Source organism: Saimiri boliviensis, chromosome 11 (genome assembly GCF_048565385.1).
Source record: "Saimiri boliviensis isolate mSaiBol1 chromosome 11, mSaiBol1.pri, whole genome shotgun sequence".
NCBI lineage: Eukaryota > Metazoa > Chordata > Mammalia > Primates > Cebidae > Saimiri > Saimiri boliviensis.
The window spans coordinates 73,564,024-73,587,353 of record NC_133459.1 but is presented as its reverse complement, the minus strand read 5'-3'; the positions used below and the strand labels follow the sequence as shown (position 1 = coordinate 73,587,353).

General features: G+C 38.4%; 1 protein-coding gene across 1 annotated transcript in view; it reads right to left on the bottom strand.

Annotated features, from left to right (window-relative positions):
• ACADM (acyl-CoA dehydrogenase medium chain) overlaps positions 1-23,101 on the bottom strand; it is a 33,050-nt gene extending 9,949 nt beyond the window's left edge. The window contains exons 1-8 of the mRNA XM_039473607.2: positions 22,964-23,101; positions 19,306-19,393; positions 14,958-15,055; positions 14,772-14,841; positions 13,640-13,740; positions 12,867-12,947; positions 7,635-7,765; positions 4,173-4,281 (exon numbers count right to left, since the gene is read on the bottom strand). Of these exons, the coding sequence (XP_039329541.1) occupies positions 4,173-4,281; positions 7,635-7,765; positions 12,867-12,947; positions 13,640-13,740; positions 14,772-14,841; positions 14,958-15,055; positions 19,306-19,393; positions 22,964-22,993 (708 nt within the window). The 5' untranslated portion in view covers positions 22,994-23,101. The remainder of the gene's footprint in view (positions 1-4,172; positions 4,282-7,634; positions 7,766-12,866; positions 12,948-13,639; positions 13,741-14,771; positions 14,842-14,957; positions 15,056-19,305; positions 19,394-22,963) is intronic.
• Positions 23,102-23,330: the final 229 nt, after the last annotated feature.

The following is a 23,330-nucleotide window of genomic DNA, read 5'->3' as shown; positions in this document are numbered from 1 at the left end:
CCAGCCTGGCCAACACAGTGAAACCCCATCTCTGCTAAAAATACAAAACTTAGTTGTGCATGGTGGTGTGCACCTGTAGTCCTAGCTACTTGGGAGGCTGAGGCAGGAGAATCGCTTGAACCCAGGAGGCGGAGGTTGCAGTGAACCACTGCACTCTAGCATGGGTGACAGAGTGAGACTTCATCTCAAAAAAATGAAATAAAAATAAAAATATTCACACAAATGGAGGAGTTGTAATAGTTATATAAGTACTTACATACCCTTCACTTGTAATAGATTCACCAATTGTTAATGTTTTGATACTTTTGCTTTGTTTTTTATTTCTCTCTTTCTCTTTGTATATAACTATTAGTGTTATGCTGAACCATGAGAGGAAGTTGCAGAAATGACTCTTCCTAAGGAAAGAAAGATCTGATCTTTTTTTTTTTTTTTTTTTGAGATGGAGTTTTGCTCTTGTTGCATGAGCTGGAGTACAATGGTGCAACCTCAGCTCACAGCAACCTCCACCTCCCGGGTTCAAGCGATTCTCCTGCCTCAGCCTCCCAAGTAGCTGGGATTTTAGGAGTGCACCACCACACCCAGCTAATTTTTTTTGTTGGCCAGGCTGTTTTCAAACTCCTGACCTTAGGTGATCTGCCCACCTCTGCCTCCAAAAGTTCTGGGATTACAGGCATGAGCCACCACACCTGAACTTGATCTCATATTTAATAAGTAGAATAAGAAACAGGGCAATGGAAACACAGAACTATAAACTAATCCTTAATTTGCTGGTTTTAATAGTCTGCTTTGGAGTTTGAAGAAATGATAACAATAGTTTGACCTAGAAAGAAAACCAACATCCTTTTATTTTGTCTTTAAAACTTAATAAACTAGAATCTTGGACCACCATTGAGATATAATGAGAAAACACCTTACCAAACCCCACAACATTTAAAACCAAAATGCTTCCTGGGCTAATCTCAAACCATATGATTTCTAAAACACAAAATATTTGAAAACATTAGGTCTGACTCTTGTCATCCAGGCTTGAGTGAAGTAGCACAAGCATGGCTCACTACAGCCTCAACTTCCTCAGTTTCCGTGATCCTCCCACCTCAGCCTCCCAAGTAGCTGGGACTACAGGTGTGTGTCACTGCAACTGGTTAATTTAAAAATTTTTTTGTAGAGTTAAGGTCTCAGCATGTTGCCTAGGCTGTTCCTGAACTCCTGGGCTCAAGCAATTCTCTCCGCTCAGCCTTCCAAAGTGCTAGGATTACAGGCATGAACCACCAAACCTGGCCTAAAAACACTGAATTTCACAAATTTGTAAATATCCATTTGTTTCAAAAAAGATTTAAGGAGGCTTAAATATATATAATATAATTATTTATATCTCTCACTAGAAAGTAGTTTATCTAAGGGCAGGGATTTTTTGTCTATTTTGATCCATACTGTATCTCTAATAGCAAGAATACTGCATGTAGTATGCACTACCAAATATTTATTGAAGTAGAGATTTTTTTTAAGAGAGAAAATTAAGCAAAAAGAAAAAGAACTAGAAATAGCAAGATAAAAATCAGGTGTGAGTTTACTACTGAAAGAAATATAAGCTGTTAGGTCCTTTATACTTTCTAAAGATGGGCCATACATTTGGCCAAGCTTGCTGGCCACTATTCCTAAGACAAAAATATGATCTGTTACACAAACAAAAACCAATTTCTTGGGAAAAGTACAATTTTTAGTGCTTAAATTTTGTTAAGTGCAACAGTATCATTAGTTTTATTTATCAAGTGCAGTCTACCTTTAATATCTGAGTTTTAAAGAAAACATACACAATATAGCATCAGAAACTACATTGGGTAAGGTCCTAGGATACCTTCATATTGGTCTCACTCTTCCTCTAAATTCGTGACCTTGGCTGGGCCCAGTGTCTCAGACCTGTAATCCCAGCACTTTAGGGGGCCAAGGTGGGAGGATCTCTTGAGCCCAGAAGTTTGAGACCTGCCTGGGCAACACAGCAAAATCCTATCTCTACAAAAAAAGTTTGAGACCTGCCTGGGCAACACAGCAAAACCCTATCTCTACAAAAAATATAAAAATTAGCCAGGTGTGGTGGCGCATACCAATAATCCCAGCCACTCGGAAGGCTGAGGCAGGACTATTTTTTGAGCCCAGAAAGTGGAGGCTGTAGTAAGCGAGATCTTGCCACTGTACTCCAGCCTGGGCAACAAAGCAAGATTGTGTCTCAAAAAAAAGGTGGGGGGAATATAAATGTAAATATGTGTATATACACACACACACACACATACACACACATATATATATATATATATATATAACTTTAATGACTTTGTTTCCTTCTTTGTGGGTAACACCCCCACCCCCCATGGGCACCGAGGAAGGAGAACTGTCCAGACCCCTGGCACAATTAGTGCCTGAAGAATATCTTAGTTTACAGTGTTATTACTCAGCTATTTCCTTTGTATAATCCTTTATATATAAAATCATGTTAGTTTATAGAATTAGTGCCTGAAGTATAACTTACTGTTTACTATATCTAGCTTATATATATAATCATACTTAGTCTCATATAATCTTTCTATATAATCATATAGGTATTGTAGTCGGGGCTGTATTTAGTGCTGATTTATATAATCCTTCCATATAACCATATAGTAGTTTGTAGTAGGAGGAATGCCTAGAGCAGTCACAGAACAGAAGCAGTACATGGGAAAACAGCCAGACCAGGACAAGAACCAAAAACCCAAGTGGTGGCGTGACTGCCTGAAAGGGCATATGCTGTATGGCAGGCTTGGAGTAAGAGCCTCTCCTCCTGATAAAGGAGTTGTAATACCTTGCATCCAGTTCCAGTGGAAAGTAGGCTTCAGGCCTGTGATCCTGAAAATAACCGAAGGAGAAGAACCCCTCTGGTGTGACCAGTCACTGCGGCTGTACACCCTGTCAGTCTTTTCTTGCTTCTGTGCTAGCCCAAATCATCCTCCCATAAATATCTTAAGAGAAGAGCATAAGTCTGTCAGCTCCCACTGCATTGGCTTACAGTATCCTTCTATTAGAAATCCTTTTGAAGTCTCCAGCCCCTAGATAAGAAGTGTTGTGTAAGACACCTGTTGCACACAGCCCACCTCCTTGCCTTGGTGACCTAATGGGGGTGGATCCCTTTTCTGTACACGACCCTCTACTATTGCGCAAAGCACGACCCCCTACTGCGCACGTCCCACCTCTCTGCCCAGGTAACATAATGGGGTAGCCCCCTCTTTTGCGACTCACGCTATTATGTATGCCTTATCACTAAGCCTATAGATGATAACTTCACTCGAGACCCTGCCCTCTGCTTGTATGTAATAAATACAGATGCTTCTGGGCATTCGGGGCCTCACTTGTCTCCGCTCATAGATGGCATGGCCCCCCAAGTCCAGATGCTCTTCACCAGTTCTACAGTGTCCTGTCTCTTTACTTCTCGGATCCTGCACTTCAGCACAGCATAAGGGACACCCCACTACCCTGTGGGGCCCAACAGCCCTACACTTCTTTGTAAAACGTATAATTTTAAACTCTGATTTATAAATTTTAAACTCTTTTTAGTCTACTTTAAATGCCAAATGTATCTCCACATATTCAGAATACAACCCTTTTCAAATGTATTAGATTACCTTTTCTTATTTAAATGAGATTCTCGCCTTTCCACATTCAAGGCTATTTGCTATTTTCTACACTCTTTTCAGGCATAGACTTTTTTCTTAGTGTTGTATGACCTTGTATCATCTCAATTATGTCATTGTTTTTATCTGTAAAATGGGCATAGTGCCACTTACACTACCAAAAGTTGCTGTGAGGATCCAATGGGGAAAGAGTGGTTAAGTCCTTTGAAATATCCAAAATTCTTATTATTGGTCAGGTAATATAAATGATAGCTTGATTTCTACTTCATTATTCCTTACAGCTGTTATTAGCCTTTTCCATAGGTTGGCACCACTCTTTCAAAATGACTTGAAATGACTATTCACAAAATCTTCAGTAGTATATAGACTATTTGATCTAATATCATCAAAATACAGCTTTATTTTTACTCCAACCTAATACAAACAAATGTTTTCATTAAAGGAAAGTAAAGTAATTTTGCAATTTATAACTAAAATAATATTTGGGGCCCTAATGATTGATAAACACTTTACCTTTCTCCCAATCTGCACTCCTGGGGTATCTGCTTCCACAATGAATCCAGTAAAGGCTCTATTAGCAGGAGCCTTGGGATCCGGATCAGAACGTGCCAGTAAAAAATACCTAAGAGATATATACACATGATAATGGTGATTATAATATCAGCAAATAAAACATGGTGATTGCTCTCTCAGTTAATCCTCTTAACAATCCCAATTACTTTTACCTACATTTTACAAATGAAGAAATAAAGAATCAGGTTTAAAAACTTACCTAGTCACTAGGAGAAGCCTACAAAACATGTTCTGGAAAGCAAAGGCTTGGATATTTTAGAAGAATCTTGAAGTTTTTCAAATATCATTACGCAGAAAGATGATTAGGCTTATAGTACCTAGTATATGGAAGAGCTAGTATTTGAGGTCTGTGTCTTAATAACACAGTAGGCCCTCCCCCATTCCATGGGGTTTCACTTTCTGTGGTTTCAGTTACCCACAGTACAGTACACACAAGATATTTTGAAAGACAAAGAACACATTTTCATAACTTTTTGTTGTTGTTGTTGTTGTTGTTGTTGTTGTTGTTTTAGACAAGATCTCACTCTGTTACCCAGGATGAAGTATAGTGGCATGATCTTGGCTCACGGCAGCCTTGACCTCCCAGGCTCAAGCAATCCTCCTACCTCTTTTGAGTCGCTGGTACTATGGGCATGTGCCACCATGCCCAACTTATTTTGTGTATTTTTTGTAGAGATGAGGTCTCACTACCTTGCCCAGGCTGGTCTCAAACTCCTGGACTCAAGGGATCCTCCCACGTTGGCCTCCTAAAATGTTGGAATTACAGGTGTGAGCCACCATGCCTGGCCTAAATTTACATAACTTTTTACAATACATTGTTATAATTCTATTTTATTAGTAGTTGTCGTTAATCTCTTACTGGGCCCACTTTATTAAAAAACCATAGTATGTATAGGATTTGGTACTTCTGAGGTTACAGGCATCCACTAGGAGTCCTGGAATGTATCCTGCAAGGCTAAGGAGGGACTACAGAATGGTATTTAACTTAGTTTTAGTAACATGAGTTGTAAGTAAAAATCCCTGGTATAATAATAATGTAATATAACAAGACAGTCTTTGAATGTTGAAACTGGCACTTTTTCTTTCGCAAAACGAATTCTATTCTTTAAGGGGCACGCTATCTTGAAAACGAGGGCAAACAGAGCTGCCTGTGAAAAGGAGTAATAGAAAACAGAGACCGATATGTTCCAACTACTGTTTGTTTTATGCAGCAAAGTCAGTGTTTTTGTAATAGCTGAGTTACTATGAATATTTGCTGTTTCCTCCAGAAAAATTTTTCTCAGAAAGATTTTGAAGTGAAACATAAGAAAAAAATGCAAATGTCCAAGCATCTGTCTAACTCATGTTCTCTATACCCTGGTACATGAAAAATTCTTTTAAAAAGGTATACTCTTCCCTAAACAATACAAACTCATTTTCCATGCTTAAAACCAATACATTACCACTCACTCTATAGTTTTATTTAATATTAATAATAACAAAATTGTAAAAATTGTTTTCTGGTTTGATATATTACCTAATTTGTTTTACTATATAAACAGTTGTAATCAGCTTTCTTCTTCTTCTTTTTTTTTTTTAATTTTGTAAAGACAGGGTCTTGTTATGTTGCCCAAACTGGTCTTGAACCCCTGGGCTTAAGCAATCTTCCTGCCTCAGCATCCCAAAGTGCTGGGACTGCAGATGTGAGTCACTGCACCTAGCTAATCCATTCTTACAATTACAAAAACTTCAAACTGCATTTTTACATTTCTCTCAACTTGTTAAATTTTAATAGTTTCTTCACTTTTTTATTAGTTGCTGATATTACTGTGAATTGCTTAAAGATATAGCACTCCATAATACTGAATACATTTAGGATGCTCATAAGGAATGGATTGATATATTTAAACTAAATAAATTTTTAGCAGGCTCATTCCCCAAAAATGATGTTTCATTTGCTAGAAAACCATACTATATGGCACACAAATATATTGAATCAGAATTTTCACAAAGAGAGGCCGTTTGGTACTTTATTCCAATCAATAAAAAGTTCTTCTAGGCCGGGCGCGGTGGCTCAAGCCTGTAATCCCAGCACTTTGGGAGGCCGAGGCGGGTGGATCACGAGGTTGAGAGATCAAGACCATCCTGGTCAACATGGTGAAACCCCGTCTCTACTAAAAATACAAAAAAAAAATTAGCTGGGCATGGTGGCGCGTGCCTGTAATCCCAGCTACTCAGGAGGCTGAGGCAGGAGAATTGCCTGAACCCAGGAAGCGGAGGTTGCGGTGAGCCGAGATCGCGCCATTGCACTCCAGCCTGGGTAACAAAGAGCAAAAACTCCTTCTCAAAAAAAAAAAAAAAAAAAAGTTCTTCTAGAAACTCTTTATATACTTGTAAGTGATGGTTAAATATAGTATTTATTACCCAGGACAACTTAACAGCACTGCTGCTAGAAAGTTTGTCCTTATGTTGAGCTAAATTCTACATTTTTCTAACTTTCACCCATTAATTCTAAGCTGGGATTCTGAAGTAAGCATATAAGTCTGATCATCTTTCTGTGTAATATTTGAAAAACTTCAAGATTCTTCCAAAACACCCAAGCCTTTGCTTTTTAGAACATGTTTTGTAGGATCCTCCTAATGCAAGACACTTACCTGCTTCTAGATTTAGTCCATTTTTTCAGTACATGGTTTAAAATGTGTTGCCCAGAACTGGGCAACACATTTTTTTCTCTCCTATTTGATGCTGTACTTCTATTACTTTGGCTTAAAATTATATTAGCTTTTTAAAGGCTCATACTGTTGATTCCTATTGAACTCCAGAGTCACTTATTGAACTTTCCTCATGTTTTATCAACAAATATTCAAGTGTTTTTAATATTTTATATTTATACAAATGACTTTTGATCCTTTGTTGAACTCCATATTATTTTTTGAACATATATTAGAAATTTTCAGATTTTATTAAAGTCAAATTCTATCTTCTCTAACGGATAACCTGTTTTAAGACTGCCTCTGCTTATTTCTGACAATCAGAGACATGCACTATACCAAAGGTTTTCCTTTTTCCTCAGAATTTTAGGAGTTCCAAGGAGTGGCTGGCATAGGAGATGAGGAGTGGAGATAACCAGCCAAATAGATAAGAGTGCTAGGCTTCCTAATCAGATTCAAACAGAGCACGTATTTGTGTTTTATTTTACAAATTAAACTTCTGAGAGTTAATTTGAAAAAATAGTGCAGGGGCTTAAAAATCGTTTTTGAAAATCAGTGAACTGTTTATAATCTCTTATAGACCTTCCAGTTCCACCAACATAACATAACTTACCTTAACCATAGTGGTTTAACAATATACGGAAAGAAAAAACGAGATTTGAAGATAAAAACAATAAAGAAGAAATATACAAAGATGTTTTGAGCAACATACCAATTAGCTTTTCCTCCATTGGTTATCCACATCTTCTGACCATTAATAATATACTCGTCTCCTTTCTTTTCTGCTTTGGTCTTTATACCAGCTACATCAGAGCCTGCTCCAGGTTCTGTTACACAATAAGCCTTGAATACATAAAAACAAGAGAAATGAAATTAAATGTTAGTGATTAAATTTTGAATGTTTGGAAACAGGATAGTTTAAGCTGTATTTTAAATATTTTTAAATACCTAAAATTAAAATGTTCTTAGAAGAACAAATAAACCACTAAAATGTAAAAACTTTTTTGTTTTTGAGAAACAGGGTCTCGTTCTTTTGCCCAGGCTGGAGTGCAAAGGTTCACCGCAGCCTTAGCCTCCTGAACTCAGGAAACCCTCCCACCTCAGCCTCCCGTGTATAATAGCTGGGACTACAGGCACACACCACCATGCCTGGCTAATCGTAAAATTTTTTGTAGAGATGGAGTCTCACTGTGTTGCCTAGGCTAGTCTCAAACTCCTGGGCTCAAGCAATCCTTTGCCTCAGCCTCCCAAAGTGCTAGGACTACAGGGATAAGCCACAGTACCTGGCCTAAAAACATTTAATATATAAATTAAAATTAGGCATAGGAATATCAATAAATCACATATTTAATTAAAAAGTGAAAATGTTAGATAGCTTCAAACAAGTTCATTAAATTCAATTTCACATGTATTCATTCATGCAAATGTTTATTGAATATCTACTATGTAGCATGATATAACCTAGGATATGTGGAAATAAGAGAGAAAAGACATTCAGTCCTAGAGATTTTCACCATGTAACAGTGGAAATAAATAACTATATTGCAACTCTATATGTAAAAATCACAGACAAGCGGCTTGAGAAACTAGCTTCCCAGAGAAGAGGATATTTAAATTAAGTCTCAAAAAGGAAAATGGATTATTTGGGAGGAGGGAAAAAGAGGAGGAATATGCATTCCAGGTAGAAATAATGGCGTATGGAATGATAGTAAGATAAGAAACAGGGTTACCCAGTGTTTGTAATGCTGAAAGTACCAGAGTTCCACAGTATGTGAAATCTATGCATGTAAGACATGAGTCTGGAAAGAAAGGGAATGTAAGATATGAGTCTGGAAAGAAAGAAAGGAAATGGTTGATGAGAATCCTTTATATCACATTACAAATTTAAAATTTTATCTGGCAGAAAGAGGGGACCCTCTTAAGGCTCTTAAACAGGAGTGACAAGACAGCAATAATGGATAAAAGGGGGTGGTACAAGGCAAGCGTTAGTTCAAGTTAATTAAAGAGTGGCAGGTACTGTGGATACTAAAGAAACAAGTTCCTTCCTTGCCCTTAAGGTAGTTATAATCCAAAGAAAGAAAGAAAGTGGGCCGAGCATGGTGGCCCCCACCTGTAATCCTAGCACTTTGGGAGGCTGAGATGGGAAAATCAGTTGAGACCAGGAGTTTGAGACCAGCCTGGTCAACATAGCGAGAACCCATCTCATTTTATTTTTAAAAATCATATAACAAAAAAACTATAAACATTTTATTTTAATTTAAAGTAGTAAGAATACATAGGGGCATTAGAAATGATTATTTAGGGCCGGGCACAGTGGCTTATGCCTGTAATCCCAGCACTTTGGGAGGCCAAGGTGGGCAGATCACCTAAAGTCAGGAGTTTGAGACCAGCCCAACATGGTGAAACCCTATCTCTACTAAAAATACAAAAACTTAGCCAGTTGTGGTGGCAGGTTCCTGTATTCCCAGCTACTGGGGAGGCTGAGGCAGGAGAATCATTTGAACCGGCGGGGGTGGGGGCGGGGGCAGAGGTTGCAGTGAGCCGAGATCCCACCACTGCACTCCAGCCTGGGTGACAGAGCAAGACTCCATCTCAGAAAAAAATAAAATAATCATAATCATAATAACTACACTCAAACATCTGAAGGGCAATATAGCCAAGGGAAAACTACAGTGAAAGTACTCTAACATTTATTAAACACCTATTATATTATAAGCTGCTAAAATTATAAAAATGACAGATTCTGTGCTTTAGCACCATGAAATCTAAAATATTTTTCTAATGATGACAGATGCTTAAAGATGGTGCTACGTCAAAAGGTGTTGACTCTCAGGCACCTGAAGCATAAAAACATGTTAGCTAGATGGTCTTTTGACATGGATTCTGTAGAGGGAATTCAGGGTAATTCAAGTTAAATGAACTAGATTACTGTGCTACCTGGAGATTCAATGATGTCTTCAGCAGCATAACAAAATAAGAAGCTGTCCATAAAAGATGCCCCTATTAAGTACCAAAATTTTGTTGTAACCACTTTTATTTTCACTGAAATATGCTATTAGACATCTTTCTGTTTCATAAGAGAAATGTGACGTTTTTAGAGCTTGTGAAGTAAACGGGTCTGTTTTTCCTATACAAAATGGCTTGTCACTACTGGTACTTCAGAATTGTTCTTGTCTTCTTTTTCTTTTTTTTCGTATTATAATATATACATGTAAAATACATATGCATGTAAAATACATATATGTTTTTTTTCTTTTTGTAGAGGCAGTCTTTCCATGTTGCCCAGGCTAGTCTTGCACTCATGGCCTCAAGCAATCCTCCTGCCTTGGCTTCCCAAAGTGTTAGGCTTACAGGCATGAGCCACTATGCCTGGCCTGGCCTTATCTTCTTATTTGATCATTCATTCATTCATTCGTTTATTTTCTGTATCATTTTTTACCATAACTTTGTTTTCTAAAGTAAAAACCCAAGGAGTTTAACCATGCAACAGTACAGACAGTGAAATAATTTATAGCTTACCCATTAGATAGCAAATTATGCAGTAATGTTACAGCATTTAAAATGGAGAGCATAAGAAAATGTTCATGTTATTAAATAAAGAAGTATATATAACTATAAGTATATAATAGGGCCCTTACTGTTAAAAACACAATTGCATACTTAAAAATCTGGCAGGAACTATAATAAGGAAGTAATACTAATTCATATCTGAGAGATTACAGATTTTCTGTTCTTCTTTAAAGATTTCTAAATTTTCTATACTCAGTATTTTATAATCAGAAGAGTTTAAATATTTTAATTTTTAAAAAATTTGCCCTTGGCACTCATGAGTTTTGCATCCGTGAATTCAACCAATTGTGGATCAAAACCCACAGATATGAAGGGCTAACTGTACATTCTATATAAGGGACTTGGGCAATCAAAAATTTTGATACAGAGAACAACAGGTCCTAAACCATTCCCTCATGGATATGGACAGCTGACTGGAGAAAAATCTGGATGTTTCACACAGTTCTCACCATCAACAGTGAGAATGTTTAGCTAAACTCTCCGTTGTTAAAAACAATTGCAAATTTCCTAGGAAATATGTACAAACACCTTTATTAAACAGTTTGCCTGATATGTAGGTATCTGAAATTGAAAAATTTATTTTTAAATATTACTTTCTGTTCTTTAAGATGAATTATCATTAGCTCAAAACTAATAAATCTGTATTTCAGCATAACAATTACACCTTAGATTGAAATATGTTTGAGTAAACAAGAAGTAAAAATCCTTAGGTTTCAGAACAGAGTCAGTGTGTGTATGTTTTTAAAAAAAATCTAATTTGAAAATTTGTTGAGTTGCTCTCAGAGGTTTACATAAACTCTACAACTATTCTTCCCAAGTCATCCAGTCATTCAACAAATAAGTTGCTATTTCTTCAGTTAATGGTAGGTTGGTCGGTAGGTTGGTCGGTTGATGGGTTGGCTGGTTGGTTGATTGATTGATCGATTGACTGATTTAGAGACAGGGTCCCACTGTGTTGCCCAGGCTGGTCTTGAACTCCTGGGCTCAAGCTGTTCTCCTGCCTCATTCTCTCAAAGTGCTGGGATTACAGGTGTGAGCCACTATGCACAGCCCAGATTAATATATTTTTGTTACATATATTATATATTATATATATATATATATATAATTGCCCAGGCTGGAGTGCAGTGGCACCATCTTGACTCACCCTGTGTCTCCCAGTTTCAAGAGATTCTTATGCCTTAGCCTTCCAATTAGGTGGCTAATGCCACCACATCCAGCTATTTTTGTATTTTTAGTAGAGACGGGGTTTCTCCATGTTGGCCAGGCTGGTCTTGAACTCTTGACCTCAAGTGATCCACCTGCCTCAGCCTCTCAAAGTGCTGGGATTACAGGCATGAGCCACCATGATTGGCCAACATTAATTTTTTACTAATTCAAAACACTACTAGTGTTTTACTAATTCAAACATGCATTGCTGTACATTCAATCTGAACTTCCTGACACAATGACTCAGTTCTTGAAGTGCAGAATGCTCCATTAAATAGATGTCTCTCTACTGGATAAAGTAAGGGGATTATTATGACTTTTTTTTTTGTAGACAGAGTCTCACTTCTTCACCCAGGCTGGAGTGCAATGGTGCAATCTCCACTTCCTGCAACCTCTGCCTCCTGGGTTCAAGTAATTCTCCTATCTCAGCCTCTCCAGTAGCTGGGGTTATAGGCACATGCTACCACACCTATCTAATTTTTTTGTATATTTTTAGTAGTGACAGGGTTTCACCATGTTTGCCAAGGTGTTCTCAAACTCCTGACCTCAGGTGATCCGCCTGCCTCGGCCTCCCAAAGTGCTGGGATTATAGGCGTGAGCCACTGAGCCTGGCCCTATTATGACACTTTTTGACATCTCAAAAACATCGCAAGTAGATATGTCTTCTCCTGGAAATAAGCAAGGAAATTATTACAACACTTTTTGTTTCTTAAGATGGAGTCTCACTCACTCTGTCATCCAGGCAAGAGTGCAGTGGTGTGATCTCAGCTCACTGCAACCTCCACCTCCTGGGTTCAAGTGATTCTTGTGCCTCATCCTCCTGAGTAGCTGGAATTATAGGCAGGTGCCACCACCCCCAGCTGATTTTTGTAGTTTTAGTAGAGACGAGGTTTCACCATGTTAGCCAGGCTGCAAACTCCTAGCCTCAAGTAATCTGCCTGCTTCAGCCTCCAAAGTGCTGGGATTACAGGCATGAGCCACCACGCTCAACCTATTATGATACTTTCTTGGCATCTTCGAAACATCATTGTAATAATATGTTGCTAACTTTATTTCAGTGCTATATATCCCATATATCCCAATATATACATAGAGACTGAAAAGGAGAAATAGCACTTTTGTTCCCTTCTTAAGTGTGAAATAAAGCGTTGCTACACATACTCACACACATCAATGGCTCCTCAGTCATTCTCCCCAAATACTTCTTCTTTTGTTGATCATTTCCAGCAATAATAACAGGTATTTCCTACCAAAGAAAATTGACATTAAAAAGTCAAGTCATTTTTATTAGATATGTAAATTCAGAGATGCTATAATTCAAAATGAAAGAACTATTTTTCACCCAAGAGATAAGTCCAAAGAACTGGCCTATACCTTGCCTCTAAATTAGAGAGCTAAAACTATGAGGAAATAAATCTGCTAATCTAAGCATTTTCATAAAATTAAGTTTTATCTGTAGGACTCGTGGCATTATAATCTGTGAAAATCTACTACAGTAAAATGCACGAATAAAAAATTATGTTTAGAATATGTGATATGGTATATATGATCAGGCCTAAGAATTATTTGCTAAATTTCAGTACTGCCAGTAGAGGCAGCAAGCCATCCCAATCCTGCTCCTGAATGCTGGATTTAGCCCTTGGCTTCACCTAAGAATTGCCACTGAAGCTGCAGCCAAAGTATATAGTTTCCTCACAAATACAGTCAGAACTCCGAGTACTAGAGACAACAAGGTCAGAGTGATTAAGCCTTGAAATCAGAACTCCAGGCTTCACTGCTGAATTTTGCGTTCCTTTTTAAAGAAAACTGTGTTTACCCATTAACCTAACCTAGTAGTAACTGACTCTTCTTTTTTTTCTTTTAAAATCCAGCTTTTTGGGGAGTCACTATCTCATTAACAAGGGCTCAGTTAGGCAATTAATTTTCTAAGTAACTTACCCCCAAAGAATTTGCTTCAATAGCAGTCTGAACCCCTGTACATCCATAAGCCAATTCTTCAGTAATTAAACAAGCATCAAAAGTTCCAAGTCCAAGACCTCCTACAGTATCAAAATGTTTTAACACATTATAATATGTAGTGCATCATGATAGAAATAAAGGTAAATGATTTTAATTGCTTTCAATATGACCCAGAATTTGTTTTAAAAGGAAATTCGAAGTATAATATCTACACGTGTTCTGGCTGGCACAATAAGAAATTATACTCTTCTAAGGCAAGCTCTAAAATTTTCAAAAACATACTATTTGTAACTTGAACCTATATTCCTGTTCTAACTTGATTCTGTTAAAACTCAATTCAGCCGGGTGAGGTGGCTCACGCCCATAATCCTAGCACTTTGGGAGGCCGAGGTGGGTAGATCACCTGAGGTCAGGAGTTCAAGACCTGGCCATCATGGTGAAACCCCATCTTTAAAAAAAAAACAACTCAATTCAACTCCAAAACTGGCTCTGAGGAAAAGAATGATAGTTCACAAAAAAGACTCAATAAAATCTAATATAGAAGGTAGGATTAAAATGCAACAAATTGGCGGGGTGCAGTGGCTCACGGTTGTAATCCCAGTACTTTGGGAGGCCGAGGCGGGCAGATCACCTGAGGTCGGGAGTTCGAGATCAGCCTGACCAACATGGAGAAACCTCATCTCTACTAAAAATACAAAATTAGCTGGGCATGGTGGCGCATGCCTGTAATCCCAGCTACTCAGGAGGCTGAGGTAGGAGAATCGCTTGAACCCGGGAGGTGGAGGTTGCTGTGAGCCGAGATCCCGCCATTGCACTCCAGCCTTTGCAACAAGAGTGAAATTCAGTCAAAAAAAAAAAAAAAAAAAAAAAAAAAAGCAACAAATTGACCAACTCTATAAACAAAAGTTACCAAAGTTTAGGTGCAAGTTAAGGTCGGAACCAGTTAGAAGAAGGAAAAATACATCTAAGTATGGAATACAAGCTTCCAAAAGTAGGCAAACATTGTAGTCTAAGCAGGAATACAAAGGATTTGAAAAAAATGACTGAATACAGTTCCATGATTTTTCCTGATCATATGCATTCCAGTAATAAAAATATAAAGAAAGCTTACCACAATTCTCTGGAATGTGTGTATTCATTAAACCAAGTTCCCAGGCTCTTCTAATTAGGGGGATTGGATACTAGGAGAAAAAGGAAAGAACTGAGTTATAATATATTTTAAAATCCAGACAGTTTGATTACATAATCTTATAAAAAATATAAAAGATTTTTCTCTCTTTAAAATGTATATACCTACTTCACCAGTTTTATCATATTCTGCAGCAACTGGGATTATTTCCTCTCTGGCAAATTTACGAGCAGTAGCTTGAAATTCTTTCTGCTGTTCCGTGAGCTCTAAGGGAAAGTTATTTAGAAAAGGTTAAAATTGGATAACAAGTTAAGGAAAAATGTCCTATGGAGTCAGTATATGGAAATATGTATTTATAGTGGGGACTTAAACCCTTGATTAATCCGAAAGTCAGACTACAGTGCATTTTTTGACTAATCAAGAGTTCACTACACAACATAAATAAACCTATGTCAACACAAATGCTAAAGGAAATAGGTAAGATTTCTAACTTTTACAAATGAGTAATAGATTTTAACTCATAGAGCTCAAGTGAGCTTTTCTTTTCCAATTGGTGATATAAAAAATATTTAACTTAGTTCCTAAGCCTATTTATCAAATGTTTACTAACATTGAAGTGAAACTAACATAGAAGATATATCCCCAATCACAAAAATCAATTTAATAGATGAAATACAGTGACCATAAAGCAATAAAACTTATTTCAAAGTGTCATATAAGAATATCAATATCATAATTTTCATTTTACCCTTTTTTCTTTTTGAGAAAGTCTCACTTTGTCACCCAGGCTGGAGTGCAGTGGTATAATTACAACTCACTGTAGCCTTGACCTCCTGGCCTCAAATGATCCTCCCACCTCAGCCTCTCAAAAGCTGGGACCACAGGCACATGCCACCATATCTGTCTAATTATGGTAAGTTTTATAGAGACAGGATTTTGCCATGTTACCCAAACTAGTCTGGAACTCCTGGGCTCAAATGATTTGACCATTTGTGCTGGGAGCCACCTTGCTTTGTCCTTTTTTTTTTTCTTTTTGTTTTGTTTTTTTGAGAGTTTCACTCGTTTCCCAGGCTGGAGTGCAATGGCGTGATCTTGGCTCACCGCAACTTCTGCCTCCAGGGTTCAGGAGATTCTTTTGCCTCAGCCTTCCAAATGGCTGATACTACAGGCATGTGCCACCATGCCTGGCTAATTTTGTATTTTTAGTAGAGATGGGGTTTCTCCATGTTTGTCAGGCTGGTCTCAGAACTCCTGACCTCAGGTGATCTGCCTGCCTCGGCCTTCCAAAGTGCTGGGATTACAAGCATGAGGCCACCAAGCCCAAGCATACTGCTCCTTTAAACTCAGACATGTTTATAAATTAGCACAAGGCCACTGGTAAAAGTTGTAGAAAGGTTTTTGAAAAGACAATAATAACATAAAATCCTGCTGCAATGCTAATAAATGGTGTCCAAATAATTTGTTTACTTAAAATAAGGGATTATTGCTATAAAATTAATTAAATTAGTATGGTGGCTTGACTGAAGGCAGGAGCCCATTGTTAACTGCATTTTTTCAAATCCCTGGTATTTTTGTGTTTTAATGTGGTTGCATCTAACGTCAAAGACTAGGTAAAATTTAAAAGAGATAATAGGATATTTCAAGCAAGAAAAATGAGAGCAAACACACAGAAGAATGTTTAAGACCATACTAATCACTCGAATGGGGATGTGAGAAATAACATATAAAAGTAGAATTTTGGTGCTGAATTGAAGCGCATAGGATCAAATGTCTCTATTTACAGATAAACTAATGCAGAGTAAGGACATTCTAGTCCCTCAGTATATCAATCCTGCGGGTAGACAGAGGGTAGAGAATGTCTGGGCACAGTTGCTGACACCTATAATCCCAGAATTTTGGGAGGCTGAGGCAGGTGGATGATTTGAGGCCAGGAGGTTGAGGCCAGCCTGCGCAACATAGCAAGACTCTGTCTCTACAAAACATTTGAAAATTTAAAAAATCAGCTGGGTGCGGTAACATGGGCCTGTTGTCCTAACTGCTCAGGAGGGTGAGGCTAGAGAATCCCTGCAGCCCCTGAGGTCGAGGTTGTGGTGAGCTATGATCACATCACTGCACTCCAGCTTGGGTGACAGAGTGAAACTCTCTCTTAAAAAAAAAAAAAATTAGCCAGGCCAGGTGGCTCATGCTTGTTATCCCAGGACTTTAGGAGGCCAAGGCAGGCAGAACACAAGGTCAGGAGATCGAGACCATCCTGGCTAACACAGTAAAACCTCGTCTCTACTAAAAATACAAAAAATTAGCCAGGCATGGTGGCATGCACCTGTAGTACCAGCTAGTCGGGAGGCTGAGGGAGGAGAATCACTTGAACCTGGGAGGTGAAGGTTGCAGTGAGCCGAGATGGTGCCATTGCACTCCAGCCTTGGCAACAAGAGTGAAACACCATCTCAAAAAAAAAAAAAAAAAAGTAGAAATGACAGGGATGTATTATTATTTATTGAGAAACTACTTTGATCCAGTCACTATATGCTAGGGACTTTAAATATACCATATAATTTAATTTTCATAGAAATTCTGTATATACATATTATTCCCATTTTATAAAGAAACAGATGCAACTGGTTCAAAGAATAAACCTGTACTGAACGTCACAATCTCTCTCCCAAACAATTATATCTACCTTATCCTTTGTCACTCAGTGAATCACCATAGATTTCTCCTGTGAGTCTCTTACTACTGAGCGTAAAATTCTAAGTGACAAGCAACCATACCAAATTAATTATCTCAGTAAGCTCTACTGTCCTGGCTGGGCATGGTGGCTCATGCCCGTAATCCCAGTGCTTTAGGAGGCCAAGACGGGTGGATCACTTGAGGCCAGGAGTTCAAGACCAGCATTGCCAATATGGCGAAACCTCATCCCTACTAATAATAAAAAAATTAGCCAGGAGTTGTGGCCCACACCTGTAATCTCAGCTACTTGGGTGGCTGAGGCAGAAGAATCAGTTGAACCCAGAACGCAGAGGTTGCAATGAGCCCAGATGGTACCACTGCAATCCTGCCTGAGCAACAGAGCAAGACTCTGTCTCAAAAAAACAAAACAAAACAAAAACAGGGATCCATTATCCCAAATGGCTATCCTCACACTGCTTGAAAATTTTCATTTTCTCTTTGGCTAGAGAAAGAGAAAAAAGACAAAGAAAAGAAAAAAAGAAAATTTTCACTTAGGCTGGGCACAGTGGTTCATTCCTGTAATCCCAGCACTTTGAGAGGCAGAGGCAGGTGGATCACTTGCAATCAGGAGTTCGAGACCAACCTGGCCAACATGGCAAAACTCCATCTCTACTAAAAATATAGAAATTAGCTGGGCATGGTGGCCCACACCTGTAGTCCCAGCTACTTGGGAGGCTGAGGCAGGAGAAACACTTAAACCTGGGAGGTGGAGGTTGCAGTGAGCCATAGCCTAGGTGACAGAGTGAGACTCCATCTCAAAAGAAAAGAAAATTTTCATTTAGTCTTTGGCTAGAGTCACAGAAAAAAAAAAAAAAAAAAAAAAAAAAAACGAACCAGAAAATTTTCATTTGGTCTGAGTGCAGTGGCTCATGCCTATAATCCCAGCATTTTGGGAGGCTTAAACAAGAGGACCAGTTAAGCCCAGGAGTTCAAGACTAGCATGGGCAACTTAATGAGACCTCATCTTTAAAAAAGAAAAGAAAATAAAATTTCTTTAAACTGTGGTTCAAAAAAAAAAAAAAACCTTTATAAAGAAAAGGGAAAGATCTTTAAAAAAAAAAAACAACAAATAATAAAACAATCACGCTAGAGAACATTGAGATTGCCATTGGAACCTACCTGTGAGTTATCTCAGCTGCCTTTAACTATGTTATAAGATCAAATGAATTGAGTAAATAGCTTTTAACTACAGGAAAAATAAAAAAAATTGAAGAAGCACTTTAGGAGGCTAAGAATGCCAAAGATAGATATTATTATTTCAAATTTTGTGCTTGTGGTTTTCATTTTATAGAGGACAGAGGAAGAAAAACAAATTCCTTTTCCCTATACTAACCACATGGCTACTTGGTCCCAGGAGAACTTCATCTAATAGCACCAAAATTGCAGTTCAGATATATTATAGCAAAAACAAGCTTTAGCTTATTACCAGGCACCTAGCATTGTAATCTAACAGGTGTTTTAAAATGCATTTGTGGCATTCAAATACATAAGTTGAAGACTATTCATATATATCAGTAAATCTCATTTATTTTGGGTTAAACATTTAGAAAAAAAAGGAAGGAACATAAGAAGTGTATATATGCTGCTAACAGATCTAATATATAGTGTAGTATACTAAGGAAGAAAATGAGATCAGAAAGAATGGGTGTGATTAATTGTGAACTATATAGGGATCGTGGACTGGTTCTACTCATTTAAAGACATTATTAAGTTTATTTACAAACATATTCCAAGCAAATACATAGAGCTTCATATATATAACTTTAAAGTCAAAAGATAGAACACATACCAAAACTAAATCCTAATCCTGGTTCACGTTGTAGAGCAGATTTTGTATGCTGTGATCTCCAATGAAAACGAGAAATACTTCTCAGGACCTGTAAAGAACATTTTTATTAAAATACATTTGATAAGTTAAACATCAAAAGAGAATACTGATAATTGTGTGAGTAAAGCAACTTGTTTGAGGATACTCATAGTTTTTACAGTCATCATTATTTGAATGCTTTCAATCATAATTTAAATAAGCCAATTACCAGCTATCTAAACTCCTATCACAGAGGAGATGTTTTTAAAAAGTAATGAAAATAAAATCAGTGGTATTAACACTATTGAAGTGGAGGGTTTCCAGGACAAACAACAGTTAAGGGTAGTAGTAGACGTAGGACCACTATTCTGGGTATCTTATAAGCTCCTAGGACATTGATGATTGGAGAGTTGGGGTGGGGAGAATAATAGGATAGAAGTGAACATACTGTGTTCAAGAGTTGCCTAGTCCATCAACTTTGATACTCTGTCCCTGTAAGCCTCCCATGCATGCTTCTGGGAACCTTCCCCTCAGAGGATTTCAGTTTTTAGGATACCCCACTCTTAACAAAACAAATTAGCATAAAACCATGTTCTGTATTTTCTGCTCATTGTCTACAGGCATTGTTACAGTGTTCTAAGCAAGGAGTCACCAAACTATGGCAGCCAATAGTTTTGTAAATAAAATTTTATTGGAACAAAGCCACATCATGCTGTCTATTGCTGCTTTCACAGCAGATCTAAGTAGTTACCACAGAGACCATATGGTTCACAAAGGCAAAAACATTTACTATCTGCTCCTTTACAAAAAACGTTTCCCAACCCTGTTCTAAACTACTAATATACTATTTGTCTTAGGATCTGAAATATACTCATATTTCTTCAAAGGAACATATTAAAAAAATCAAATATACATATATCATTGCTTTGCATTATTGCTTTGCATTTTTATATTCATGACAGTTTAATGCATACAAAAGTAAACATTTGTATTTATTAAAGCTGCCAAACTGGAGACCACAATGGTGTTCCTGAGTAAAGGTTTTGGGACAGCCAAAATTACACAATTTTCACTGTAAAATATTTTGATTGAACTATCTGGCAATTTTAATAAGCTTAGATACTAAGAGAAAAGAGAAGCTGAAGAATATACTAAAGTTTCTACAATTTAACTTATGTTTTTCAAAATCTGTAAAAAGAAACTGTCTTTGTAGATGACAATTTCACTTATAAAGAGAATTTCCTACGTGTAAGGTGACAATATAATTGTCAAATATTTGTAACTGAAATAGAGCTTTCAAAATAACATACCTCATACTATAATTTAAAAAACACAGAGCATGAAAGCTCACATTTTCTTTGCAATTTCATTAATTTTATTTTGAAAGTGAAACAGTTTCTCTGGTCTTCATTGTCCAGTAGTCACAGACCAAATCTATTCTTGTTTACAGTCACCTGAGACAGGTTAATTCACTGAATCCCAGATCAAGCCTATGATTAAGACATTATTTTTATTACAATTTCACATGTGAGGAAACGAAGGCTCAGAAAGTCAACTAAATTAGGCAAGTTACTCTACTCTTAGTGCAACCAGGTTTCTAACATTTACTATCAAGAGCACATGCTGTAAACCACCTTGCCATATTGATCTTTCTATTGGTCTCCTAATTGTTCACTAAGTTCAATAACAAAGAAAAACATCCCACAAATATCAGAACAAAAAAACCCAATTCTATTATACATATGCTTTTGAATACTACATACACAAATGTCAGAACTCAAGCCAGGTTAAATGGTCTGCTGAATTTTTTTTTTTTTTTTTTTTTTTTTGACAGAGTCTCCCTGTGTCACCTTGGCTGGAGTGCAGTGGGTGAATTTCAGCTCACTGCAACCTCGGCCTACTGGGATTACTGGCATACGCCACCACGCCCAGCTAGTTTTTCATATTTTTTTAGTAGAGATGGAGTTTCCCTATGTTGGTCAGGCTGGTCTCGAACTTCTGGTCTCAAGTGATCCGCTGGCCTAGGCCTCCCAAGGTCTAGGATTACAGGCATAAACCACCACTCCCGGCCAACCAAGAGACTTTATTTTTTGAAGCGGAGTTTCATTCTTGTAACCCATGCTGTAGTACAGTGATGCAATCTTGGCTCACGGCAAACTTTGCCTCCTGGTTTCAAGTGATTCTCCCGCCTGAGCCTACTGAGTAGCTGGGAAAGTAGGCTTATGCCACTACAAGATGAGGTTTCACCATGTTGGCCAGGTTGGTCTCCAACTCCTGATCTCAGAAGATCCACCCACCTCAGCGCCCCAAAGTCCTGGGATTACAGGCGTGGGACGCTGCGGCCCGAGAGACTTTAAATAGGGAAAAAGTCACTTCACATATGACTGCTCAGGAAAATGTGTTATATAGAACAAAGGGCAAAGGTTGCTATTACCAGAATACAATGCACATCCACCTGTCAGTCACATAACCAAGTTAGCCAGTTAAGTAGAGAGGTGGTTTACAAATAGAAAACAGATACATCACCGAATCTGGAGTTAACAATTGCTGAATTTGAATCCACAGCTATAGTTGTGGCCTTAGGTTACAAACTGCTTATAGCTTCCATTCAAAGCCGAAAAATAGGGCTAATCTCACTGTGTATGTTGGGATGTTTAAAAGAAGAGAATGTTTTCAAAGCCTAATGCTATGTAAATACTGGTTTTCTTACTACAGGCTCTCTGTCTAGAACAATGGAATTTTAAACATCGAAACGGCACCACTAGAATTAAACATTTGTGCATTTCTTAGAAATAATATGAGTGTTAGTTTTATGAGTGAAAGAAGAAAAAAAGGATGTAAGTTTTCTATGTCAGGTTTTTTGGCTCCTTCCTTGGAGGCTGAGAAATCTACTTTTCTGGTGCTGGAGTTAAAAATAGCTAAAATCCCCCAATTTCTGCCTTCTCTGCACATTAACTTGTATAAAAGCAGCAAAATATGGGCAGCAATTCTTTAGGATTATTCTAAAACCGCAGCTTTTTTGGTTAAAAACATAATTTTAAGTGACATCTAAATGGCAGTCATGTGAACATACCAAGAATATTTAAGATCCCAAAATGCATCCATCTAGTGACAAACCTATTTAGAATCCGTAAGACACATACTAGAATATACAGACAAGTTCACACACAATTCTGCGGTAGGTTTCTTCTTTTTACTTTTTTTTTCCCGTAAGCAAAGTGGACGAGTCCTCCACCATATTACACAACGAAAACTTATTAAATATATTAAGTATCTCAAGGAGTAGCTGCTCCATTTTCCTTTTTCCCGTGGTTCTGACAGAGACAGATTCACTTCGGAAAAAGGTGGGATTCCTGGGGTAAATATTTGGAGGGTTCCCGGGCCAGAGAAAGAAAAACGATATTCTAAAGAGAGGATGCCGCCTATAAAGGGGTCTGCTGATGGGAGGATACGGGAAAATGAAACTCCGGACCACGTTCCGTCCGGTGGTAGGAGGCATGAAAGCAGGGCCGGGGTCCCTAGGCGGGCTCCCTCCTCAGACCGGCTTCTCACTCCTCCAGGCCGCACTTATTTTTGGCCCATGACCACACGCCGCAATACTCATGCCCCAGCCCCACCGCAGCGCTGGGCTCCCTCTCACCCTGCAGCATCGCACGAACCCCGCTGCCATGTTGGCTCCGGTTCCGGCCGCTCGGATAAGAACACACCGGCCAGCGCCTTGACAGATTCCCCGAGCGCAGGCCCCCTCTGGACCCGCCCACCAGGGCCCGGGGGCGGGGCGGAAGTAGGAGGCTGGGCCGCCGAGGGCGGGGGTGCAGCTCAAGGTACGGTAGGAGGGGTCGCCGGCGCCGGGTTTCCAACGCCTGCTGTGTGACGCTGGCCTGCGCGATTGGTGCGACTTAAGGAGGGGGTGCACCCCCTCCCCGGGCGGTCCCCCAAAAGCCGGGTCTAGTTCTCTGCGTCCCCACGTTTCGCCCTCTCTGTGGGACGCTGAGGCTGACAGCTGC